The 12,131-nt window shown below is 33.5% G+C and overlaps 1 protein-coding gene across 1 annotated transcript; it reads right to left on the bottom strand.

The window, feature by feature from the left end:
* Positions 1-9,458: 9,458 nt before the first annotated feature.
* Positions 9,459-12,131, bottom strand: LOC132172467 (putative disease resistance RPP13-like protein 1). The gene is made up of 4 exons (XM_059583980.1): positions 11,106-12,131; positions 10,724-10,847; positions 10,107-10,649; positions 9,459-9,754 (listed from the first exon to the last, which is right to left on the bottom strand). The coding sequence occupies exons 1-4, from the start codon at positions 12,129-12,131 to the stop codon at positions 9,459-9,461; spliced, it is 1,989 nt and encodes a 662-aa protein (XP_059439963.1).

Genomic DNA, 12,131 nt, shown 5'->3' on the forward strand with positions numbered 1-12,131 from the left:
TATCACAAACACATAATAATACAAACTACTTACTACTTACGAAATAAACTTGAACACAATTAATCGTGTCTAAGAAAAATGAGAACCTTTCAGTGAATCTGAAGCATCTTAATAAATTTTTTGAAAACAAACCAAACACAATAAGATTTAGCCAAATGCTGTAAACCAATATAAACAAATAATGAATTAGAAAAAGAAATGATTGAACACACACAAAAAAAAAAAAAATAAATAAATAAATAAAGAAAAAGAAAAAGTAACCTTCTAAATTGTCTTCTAATTAATTTTAGTACTTCTATTTTAGTTTAAATTGTATTCTAAACTTTCTCATCATAATTTTTTTTTTAAAAAAAAAAAAAAAACTTTTCACCTCCTCACGCCTACTCCTCTATTTATTTATTTTTTTCTTCCTTAAAATTCCACTTCACACCTTCTACCTTCTAGAATTTAATGCTTACATTTACTCTCTTCATTTATTTTTTTTCTTCCTTCAAATTCCACTAACTCACCCTTGTATAATCTAAAATGCGCAAGTCTACAGCTTACTCCTTGCAGGTTTTTTCTTTCTTTTTTTTTTTTACTTAAAAATTTTCGTTCTTATCTTTCAACCACTCATTTCTTATCTTCTATTTCCAATTTCCCACCTTTCACGAGACAAGACTCCTCACTCCTCACCAACTCACCTCCTCACTCCTCACTCCTCACCAGACTCACATCTTCTCTTCCCATCTCAAGACTAAGCTTTCAAAGTTCAAACAAATGAACAATCAAACATGAACCACTCACTAGGACTACTACTACACAGTGCAGTGAACCACTGTTCAACCAATGGAAAAATTGACGTCGATTACTAAGTCAAAATAAAGAATTTAATGTGAATGCTCAGTGACTTACAAGTACAGCAACGAATAAATGGGCAGATGAGGTGTTGGAAGATAAGATTAACACTCCTTAAAGTCTTAAAGCCAACCACGTGATGTGAAAAATGCATGCATGTTTGACACCCAAAGCTTCAATATATGGTATTTGGTGCAGCTCTTGCCATGATTGTTGCAGCCATGATAGTAGAGCCATGGCCATTTCCTATCTCTAAGTGTTTAGCACAACGTTCGAGACTCTCAGTTATTATATATAAAAGATACCCACCGGGAATGGCTCGATACCCACTGGGATGGTTTCGGCCCAAGGGGGTGGCTTGGCTACCCCCATACTTATTATTGTTTTTTTTGAAAAATATTTATCTTTAATTTTTTTTAAATAAAAAATTTAATTTGGTACCACGTCATCATTGATTATGTAGCCACTTATACCAAGTGTCGAATTTTAATTGATCAACATGTCAATGACGTGAACTTCTGTTAAGTCAATTAACGGCAATAGACAAAATGACTAATTTGATTTTTATCAAAATTACAGAGATATCCTGTAATAAAAATCAAACCCTAAAAAAAAAAAAAAAAAAAAAAAACATGAAACCCTAAAATATTAGGTATTTAACCCAAAAATTTAATGAATCCGACGTGAATACACTTCCTGTGAAAACACATTATACATTGAGATGGCATGGCAGGTCTATTGGTTGATGGTGGGGCCAAGGAGACTTTTCTTTTTCTTTGAATATTCCTTTGTTTCGATCACGTGGTGTGGGACTGTGGAGTCGGTCCATCACGGTTGGCTACATTCAATCGAATCCAAAAACTCTCTACGTCCACTTGCACAATTTTAATAGATCGAGGATTTTTAGTTACTTTTTTTCTTTCTAATAATTAATCTTTCTAATTTCTCTTCTTACTTTTTATATATTATGATAATCTTTCTAATTTCTCTTTCTTTATTTTTAGGAAAAATTTCACTTTAAACTACTGCACATTTTGAAAAGACCTCATTAAAATTTAAAAGGATAAAAAATTTCTTAAAACTAGTCTGGAGGAAATATCTTCCAACTCATTTAAAATAGTGTCAAGTGTTTATAAACATTTAAAATGCACATTAACTTTTAGTCTAAGTTAGTAAACTGTTATTAATGACGTTAAGAATTTAATGTATCATTTAAATGTTTGTAGACATTTGGCACTATTTTAAATGAGCTATAGATGGATGTGTTTATTTTGGTTTTTCTATCTAAAGAAATCGCTCTTTTCTTCTTCAAAAAAATAAAAAATAAAAAATGAAAGGTTGGATGTTATTTCTTTGAGACCGGTTTGGAGGAAATTTCTGTACAATTTAAAAACTCTCAATTTGAATCAATTAACCCACATTCGTCAGATTTTAAACGTTAAAAGTGATAAAATGACATTTATACACTTGGATTTTTTTTTTTCTTTTTGTAAAAAAAAAATCCAAATTTACTCTTAATTTTTTTTTAAAAAAAAAAAGAAAAAAAGAAAATGAAGGGTAATTTAGTATTTTTAACTACTTTTGTTATGGGTTAATGGCTGAATTTGACAGAAGTGGGTCAATTGATTCAAATTGAAAGTTTAGGTGTACAAATTGAGAGTTTTTAAATTTCAAGTTGTCTTTTCAAAACATCAAGTAGTTCAAGAGTTTAAAGTAAAGTTTCTCATTTTTTTTTTTATTTGTTCAAATTTTACATTTAAATATTCAACGAGGAATTAAACTTCTAACATTAATACTAAACAATAATTCGCACAAACAAATTAAATAACATACAAGTGTTCTAATTACATAAAAAGTATCAAATAAGTTAGAGTAATGCTAACGTGTGGATAATTCTTAAAGGCTTGTTTGAGATTGCATTTAAGAAATAGAGCTTTTAAGTTAAAAAAATAAAAATAAAATAAAACATTTTTTGGTAAAAGCTTCATTTTAAGCTTGTTGACATTCAAAAGTGCTTCGAGTTTTTTTTACCAAACATGTGAATTTTTTTTTTTTTTCAAACGAATTTTTAAAGTGTTAAACATACTTTTAAGGTCCTCAAACGTAATTAGAATCATGCCCTAAAAGTAATATCACAAACATCAATTCGTGATATCAAACAAAGTTGACGTGGCATAATTTGAAATTTGAGGGAATCTTTATCCCACTTGCTCTCTCTTATGGTTAGAAAGGTGATATATAAGGAAAAAATTGATTGGCAGGGAATGGGGACAAAACAAAATTAACTAATAATAAAGGGCAGGCCAGCAATCCAACAAAAGGAGAGACTTCACCACAAGTATTATCTAGGTTTGTTTGGTAAACGATTTCGTTTCAGTTTGAAATTGTAGCAAAAATTGATTAATGTAAAATAAAAAGTAAAAATGTTTTTTTTTTTTAAAAAAAAAAAAAAAGTGAAAAAGTAAGAATGTTTGGTATGGAATAATAAAAAAAATTTGTTTTGCAATGAACTTTTTATTTGAATAGTAATAAAAAGTGATTGATGTGATGCAAATAGTAAGAGAATGTTGAAAAAATGAAAAAGTTGGTTGCCTTTGCCTTTGTCAAAACCTTTTAACAAACAAGCCCCTAATTTATCTTATATCTAGAGCTGAACCCACATCTCACTTCTATAAAGTAAGCGACCGGCATGTGGACTAAAGGCTATAAGTCTCTATTCTACGACAGAAGGACAATAAATGACTGTTATAAATATTAAAAAAATTAGATGAGAGATGACGCTTGTCACTCATTAGATTAGATTAAAGAAAATATTTTCTAAACCAATTTGAGAGAAATTTATGTCCAAACAAAATAAGGGGGAAGAAAAGAACATCCCTAAAAACAAATTTGTGTGTGGCCTTGGTTACAACAAGAGATGTGCGGTTGACAACCCATTACCACTTCTTTTCTTTTTATTTTTTATTTTATTTTTCTATTCCATATGGGAGAGGGGAAAAGGAATATTTTTCTTTCGCATTGCTTTCCTCTAAATCTCCAATTTCCAACCACTACCTTGCGAGGATATTTGTTTGGTTTTTTTAATTGATAGAATATTAATTAAATAATTAAATATTTTAAATAATTAGTTATGATCTAACATGATAATCTCAAATTTTACAGAAACTGATATTTTTGTGGTTATAGTTGATTGTTTATCTTTTGTAGGCAATTTGTCAAACGAGTAATTGTAGGGACAATCTTCATCTCATCATCTCATATTAGATAATGAAGAACAGCAAGATAATTAGAAAAAAAAAAAAAGAAAAGAAAAAGTAGAACAGCAAGATAAAGATAAAGATGTAGTACATACCCTAACACATACTTCCTACTCCTCATGCTCTTTTTAACGGGCAATTGTGAAATCCAAGTCAATGTGGACAGGGGACTTAGATTCACAAATTAAACTACTGATGTTTGATTATTTTGTCCTCCTACGTGGCAATATTTCAAACCTGCTATTCATTTGTTACATCGACCTTCAATTGATTTGAATGAAACGAGAAGAAAAAAATATAATGGCTTCTTTTCAATGATCATTCATCAAATTCTATAAAAAGCATTCCAAGTTTTCAACTTTAGCAGTTACATGATAACAACGAAATATATGGTTGTCGTGTTAGCTTTAGCCGAGAGATTTTGATGAAAGAAAACGTTTTGGAAAACTTTTTCTGTTATCCGCCGTTTGGTTGCTGAGAAAACTAAAAGGAAAGGAAAATTATGAATGTTGTGTTGTATTTAATTGGTTTTGGATTCTGAAGAATGTGATAGTTTCTCTTGTTAGCTTAGACAAGTGTGTTTCTATTTTTCTGTGGTGTGCGAAAATCCTTTTTTTTTTTTTTTTTTTGCTCATTTTCGCAGCAACCAAACGGAGGTTTAAGGAGGAAAAAAAAAGTAAATTTCTTTTGGTTAAAATTTTGTAGGGAACTGTAAATGCCGATTCAATGTGTACCCTCAAGAATTAGCGGGACCCAGTACTAATAATTGCTCCTCTTACAGAGTGATTTTTAATTCTTCTGCAGGGTTATTGAATGTGGCTGATCAGCAATTTGAATGAAGCAAACCCAGAAGCCTAATATGCAGGATATATTTGAATCCCATCCCTTAATTTTTTGTTGTCTTAATTTGCCTTTTGGGTCATATATATTTGAATTGTGCATTTGATTCAAGAGTCAAGAGTTAGGACCATTGGCTGGCGTTTAAAGGTTGGCAGAGTGTCTAACAAAATTATCTTTCAAGTTTGTGCTTTTAATATAGTTTATATTTTCCTGAAGCAACAATAGTTTAAGAGTTCAACAATTATAAGCTTCTTGTGGTAAAGGGTCGTTGATGAAAATGTGTAACATAAACTCAAAATATTGTTGAAGTTACATGAAAAACAGGTGGAATTATACTTTGAGGTAGTTCTTAATGCATGGTATATTGCAATGAAACGGCTCTTTCTCTTGCTGAGTACATTATAGTATCTAGTATTTGCAAAAAACAATTGTGATAGATATACTTCATGAAATTGCAATGAAGTGTAATGCAGATGGTAAGTGCCTATTTTTCAAAAGTAATTGTATTAGAATACGGTTAAGGTTAAAATACAGGGTATGGATTCTTTGAATCGCTTACAAGTTATAACATTCTTCGATGTTTGTTACACAAAAAGAATATTGTAAGTTACTTGAAAGGCTTATTTACAACCATTTAGAAGAGAGGAAATACCCTTTGATGGCATTTGTTTCTAGTAAATATCCTTTGAAGGCCTGATCTTATATTCCTGTGCTTTTGTCAGATATGCCCAATTTGCAACACAAAGGTATTTGGGGAGGAATCAAGGCATTAAAGCATCAATTGGCAAAATTAATGATGAGGATTCCTATTTGACTTGACATTGGAAAATAGAGTAATATTATACAAAAATAATACCAAAGGATTCATCAAAGTTATAATCCTTTAAATATAAATAATACCAAGATGACTTTGCCAGCTACAACTATAAAAGTTCTAAGCACATTATATTAATAGTTTTCTCACCAATAGAATTAAGCAAAACCTTAAGCAGCCTGAGCTAGATATCTATCATACACAGAGTCATAATTGAAATTCCATCCACCTCCATTAAACTCATTTATGTGCAGCACAAAAGATTTTGTTTATCTACAATTAACTTAATTCATTAAATGATGAAAATTCAATATTCATGAAAGTTTTGAAGTTGAGATTGAGACTATTGATACTTAAAGAACAACCACACCTGGCTAATGCTGACAAAGAGTACTTTGGGGGCTAGGAGAACTGCTTTTATATTGCAAAATCCAAGGGATGAATTAATTGTGTTTTGTTTCCTATAATTGAGATATTTGTGATATTGAGATGTATATTCAATCAGCTTATTTGGTAATCCTCATAATAACTTTTTTGAACTATCATTTTGTATATATGCAAACATCAGATCTGATACACAAAAAGCTGATATATGGTATAGAATTACCTAAATCCAGATTATGCATTTGTTTCAAGAGTTGGCTGATATATGGACCATTAATGGCTGGCTTTTAAAGGTTGGCAGATAACAAATTTATGTTTCATTGTATGTAATTTACCATTCAAACTTGGTTGGTGCTTTGGATGTTGGTGTTTTTCTTATTAATTGTGTGCTGTTTTGCAGGAATTACTTGACTTAGGAGCTTATCAGTTTGCTTCCAACTTATGGTATAGAATTACCTAAATCCAGATTATGCATTTGTTTCAAGCTGAGTTAGGACCATTAATGGCTGGCTTTTAAAGGTTGGCAGATAACAAATTTGGGGCAAGTGGAATTTTAGTAAAAAATTTAAAATGAGTGTATGAAATTAGCATTCAAACTTGGTTGGTGCTTTGGATTTTGGTGTTTCTTTAGTAGGATACGATAGTAGTATTACTACTATCGAAATCATAATGGATATATAGAAGTCGGAGCAAATTAATTGTGTGTTGTTTTTCAGGAATTACTTGACTTAGGTAAGGCAGCTGGAACTCAAATTGTCGTGGTCTTTCGTAGGAGCTTATGATCGGTTTGCTTCCAACTTCAAAGTATAATTTTGAAAGTATCTCCATACCTACGATTTGAAAACACAAATTTTAGCAAGTTTAATTTTTATTTATCCCACAAATTTTAGCAAATGTAATTTTTATTGATGGCAAGTTTAATTTTATTAGTTGAATAAGCCTTACTGTCAAGATTGTAAAGAAGAATATCCCTTTCATGCCTTTGTTATTTTATTTTCGAATTGTCACATACTCAGACTTTATCTATTTGCTCTCATTCACTTAAATCTCCAAAAGTATTTGCAAACAAATAAGCAAAAATTATTTTGTTTTGCACAATATAATTCAAAGAGTTTAGGAGAAGTAAAGAAGGGCAAGCCCTTTGTTTATTTGATTGAGTAGTACTCTTATGCAGATAAGCATTGTAAAACCACTAACCCAAAAAAATCACCAAAAATTAAAATGTCCTTAATGCATCTCTTGGTTACTAAGAAAACAATACAAAGAGGGGGAAAAAAGAACCAGAAAAACAAACCAAAATTGCACACCTCTAATATACAGGACAACACAAGTTGTTCATTTTAGGAAAGACAGAAAACAACACATTAGCAACAAAAGAACAAACAACACTTCCACATGCATGGCGGGTATTTCAGGTAGCACTAGCATTTTGAACCATCTGCAAGCAAGCATCAAAGATGGAGAAATAATCATTAGAGGTGTGCAAATAGAGCAAAACTTCGTACTATTGTCCTAATGAGAATCAACAATGAAGAATATTTTCCGGATCAATTAAAATAGAATATAATAATTTATGTATCTATTTGGATGCAAAACTTTCTTAGAAATCATAATAATTGAATGAGCAGCCTTTATATTCATAATCCGGATTAGTTTGTTCATGGGAATACAACGTTAGGATAATACATTCTACTTATTCTTCTAGAAATTAAATTAAATGAATGAACATTATCAATCCAATTACTGAATATGATAAATGTTCCATTGTATGGCTGCAGTCACAACATGGTTGCCAACATTAACAAAGGATCAAAATCAAGTTGCATACCTATGATTGGTAAAATACATAACGACCAGCAATATGTCAATTAGTAGTGAAAAACTCAATATTTGGAGGCCTCCTTTCTCTCTGGTCGCTTGGACATTTTATCAAACACCTGTGATCTTGTTCTGCAAACCCAAAAAGAATAGCAACGTTTAGCAAACCCAACGCCAACATTTAGACAAAAAATTAAAAATAGAAGAAGAAGAAGAAGAAGATAATCAACAAGTGTTATTGAGAAAAAGATGGGCAGTCCGTGATTCCCCCATTATAGGTGATAGATGACCGTCCAATCAATATGTAAAAATAGAAAAGATGTGGCAATAAACGAAACTGACCTTTGGATTTATTTCTTGAAACTTGACTTGAATATAAACGAAACTCGGATTCACCGACTCTCCTCTTCTAGTTTATAGAAGGATGAACGATCAATCACAATGTAAGGGATGTGGGCTATCTTGAACCACTCTCGCCCTTTGCAGCGTTCTATCAACAGAGGACAATCGCCAATATGAAGTTGCAGGAGTGAGAGAGGCAGTCCATCCTCTGGAAAGGACGTGATATTTTTACAGTAGTTGATATCAAGATACGTGAGTGAGGAAGAGAGGCCAAACTTTGGAAATGACGTGAGCTTTTTGCAAGTAGAGATAGAAAGACTTGCGAGTGAAGGAGGAAGGCCATTCTCTGGAAAGGATGTGAAATTTTTGCATTCAACAATAGAAAGACTCGTGAGTGAGGGAGGCAGTCCAACCTCTGGAAAGGACGTGAGATTTTGGCAATCATAGATAAAAAGACTCGTGAGTGAGGGAGGCAAGCCATCCTCTAAAAAGGACGTGAGCTTTTCACAATACATGATACTCAAATCTTCAAGAGAGGCGAGGAATCGAAAGCATTCCAAATCCGGGAAGTGTTGAATGGTGAGGCTCGTTAGAGAGGCAGGTAGCATCACCTCAGGAAAGGACACCAGATGCGAAGAGTCACCATGAATTACAAGTTCCTTAAGAGAGGTAAGCTCAGACAATTCCCACTCAAAAGTGGCCTCATTAAACGATGCCATAGTATAGATAGTAAGTGATGTTAGGTTCGTGGGGAAACCAGCTTCCGGAAATGATAAAATGCTTGGACAATCCCATATTTTCAATACTTGAAGAGAGGTGAGGTTGTGTATGCAGTTGGCCAAGGCTTGCATTTTCTCACACCTGCCAATCATAAGTGCTTTCAGGTTGGTAGGGAGCAGCCCGCTATTCGGGAAGGAACCAAGAATTGGACATCCTACAATTAAAAAATGATGTAGATGGTTGAGGTTGTGTATGGCCATGGGTAAGGATGTAAGGTTATCACAATTGGAGATCTCAATGACTTCAAGAGACGAGTTGTCATGGAAGCTCTTCGCTATCAACTCCAACTAACCACAACAGTGAATTTTGAGGTGTTTAAGTGTTGCAAGTAATTCTCCACTTGAGGTAAAGGATTTGAGGGATGAACAAGAGTAAATATGCAAGTACTAAAGAAGAGATTTGCTGCTACCGCATTTGTTGATATCATCTCCATCCCCCAAAATCTGCATGTTGTTGCACCCCTCTATCGTTAGCCGCTTTAGAGTTGGAGGTAGTTGCCCTATTGCAAAGTGAGTCAATGAATTACAGAAAGAAATATAAACCTCCTCAAGATGTATGTTGTTGTTCATCATTGCCTTGGGTAAAGATTCCAAGGACTTGCAATTAAAGATCGTGATTTTTCTCAGTTTGGATGGCAAACTAAGTTGTAACTGCTCTTCTACTTCTTTTTCCTCCAAAGAAACTAGTTTAGAACAATCATGAATCTCCAGAACACCAAGATACAGGAGACGTTGTAGTAATCCCACATCATTTAATCGCAAATTTGTCAACTCCTCAGTCTTCAATTGTTAAATCTTCCACATTTGTCAGTCCTCCCATAGTGAACTCTTCTATTTGACATGTGAATTCTGAAATTGTTGAAAGACATGTGAATCTTAGTGAGTTGAAGTCAACCTTATTTCCACGCACCACACCTTTGGATCCCCCAATTTCTAGCTTGCAAAGCTTTAGAAAGCTAGAAATTGAAACCAACAACTACCTACATCTATCTATCACAACATTTTCTAATAAAGGAAGATGGTTTGGTAACTTACCCATCAGTTTTGGACACCGTTTAATAGAAAGCTTACACAGTTTTGGGAATTCTTCACAAGGAATCCAGTTCTCCCACTTCTGCATATCCTCAAAATGCAAAGTTTCCAAGGATCTAAAAGGTTGTGAGTAATATTCCCCATAAAACTCGCAACCAATATTTTTCAGACTGCCCATGCCTTTAATTAAAAGGTCATTGAGTGATGGTAATTTGCCCACTGCAAGTAATGATGTGCACTTTGCACAACTTTCAATCTTCAAGAGTACCATATTAGAAAATGAAGGAACTCTTAACCACTTTGGAAATTCTGTACAACCATAGTTGTTGATGGTGAGCTCTTTCAAACCCTTGTGAGGTTTTAGCATGCTAAGTACCTCTAATTCATGCGCTCTGTCTTGTGACTCATCAATGTTCTGACTCCATTCAAATGACACCCCAGAGAGATTTTTCTTTTCAAATAACCTAGCATCCCTTGCATCCTCATTATTAATCACATTTTCCAATTTGGAAATGCAAAGTGTATCTCGAATATGCAACAAAGGCCCTAACAATTTTACCCCAGAACAACTACCTTTCTAACAATTAAATGAGACAATGTCTGAAGACAAGTTAATTTACTGATTTGCGGAGGCATTCCTTCCAATGCATATGCTCCTCGAATGTTGAGATGCCGCAAGTTGAGTAGGTTTCCAAACGTTGAAGGCAATTTCTTTAGAGCATAGCAACTCTCCAATATCAATGTCTATAAATTGTAAATAGTGCATAATGATTCAGGCAAGCTTCTTATGCAAGTGCGAGAAAGGTTGAAAAACCTTAGATGCTTCAAATCACCAATTGATTCTGGTAGCTCATATATGTTGTATCCATTCAAAGAGAGCACCCTTAGGCGCCTTAATTTTGGCAACAATTCAAAAGGAACAATATGAGTCAATCAACGATTGCCTGTATTTGGAACCATAAAAGGTAGAAAGGTTTGTAAACATTTGAGATCATGAAAAACCGCAAATTTTTTAATGCCATCACAATGACCACCCAAGTAAGACGAATGTTGAGCCTTTCTAGAAGGTTTCCTCCTATTATGACCCCCAACTATATCCTCCATTTTAAAGCATGTATCTCCAGCAACATGTTGAGCCAAATCATTGATGAGGTCATGCATCACAAATCTTGATTCATCCTTGAACGATAGTTGGAAGAATGATCTCGACAATAGATTGCGAAAATCCTCCCTACCCAAATCTTCTATTTTCTTTCTCCCATCTCGTGGCTTAATTAAACCTTCTGTCATCCATAGCTGAACCAATTGCTTCTCCTCAAATTCATAGTCCTTTGGGATTATTGAACAATATGCAAAGTACCTTTTCAAATTTGAAGGGAGATCGTGACAGCTCAACATCAGAGGTTGAGCAATTTCATTTTCCACTTCTGCTATATCCCATAAATTGCTATTCAATACTTCTTCCCACTCATGAAGATGCACTTTATTGTGTAAGACGCCCCTGAGTACTTTTGCTACCAAAGGAGAGCTTTTACGCCTTCTAGCGAGTTCCTGACCAATATCTTTGAGGTTTAGATGTGCGATGAAGTCTGTTGTACCCAATGCATGATGGGCCAATATAGACAAACAAGAGTCATTTGACAAACCATTCAAAGGGAAAGCGTCTAGAATATTGGTGGTACGAGTCTTTAATGCAACTTCATTGTTGCGAGTTGTGATTACAATTGCACTTCCTGAAACCCCTTCTTCAAAAGGAACACATAGGAGAGTCCAGTCTTGGTAGTTCTTATTCCAAATATTATCCAGAACGACTAAAAACTTCTTTCCTTTCAGTTCCTTCTTTAGTTTGTTTTGCAACCAAGTCAGATCCTTGCCATCACAATTTTCAAAGGTGAGAGATTGTAAAATTGCTTTTGTCACCCCAACAACATCGAAAACTTGAGAAACATGAGCCCATGCTTGGGGCTTGAAAAACTCTTGCACTTTTTCGTCATTGTACACAAGCTGGGCAAGAGTAGTCTTACCCAT

The sequence above is a fragment of the Corylus avellana genome, chromosome ca1 (genome assembly GCF_901000735.1).
Source record: "Corylus avellana chromosome ca1, CavTom2PMs-1.0".
Classification (NCBI taxonomy): domain Eukaryota; kingdom Viridiplantae; phylum Streptophyta; class Magnoliopsida; order Fagales; family Betulaceae; genus Corylus; species Corylus avellana.

What these genes read in the sequence shown, in the direction of transcription:
- LOC132172467 (XM_059583980.1), bottom strand. Translation starts at nt 12,131, where the DNA reads ATGGGTAAGACTACTCTTGCCCAGCTTGTGTACAATGACGAAAAAGTG. An exon ending in AGGAATGCCTCCGCAAATCA is followed by an intron (nt 10,650 to 10,723) that starts GTAAATTAACTT and finishes TAAAATTGTTAG; the next exon opens with GGCCTTTGTTGCATATTCGA. An exon ending in ACGGTGTCCAAAACTGATGG is followed by an intron (nt 9,755 to 10,106) that starts GTAAGTTACCAA and finishes GTTCTAAACTAG; the next exon opens with TTTCTTTGGAGGAAAAAGAA.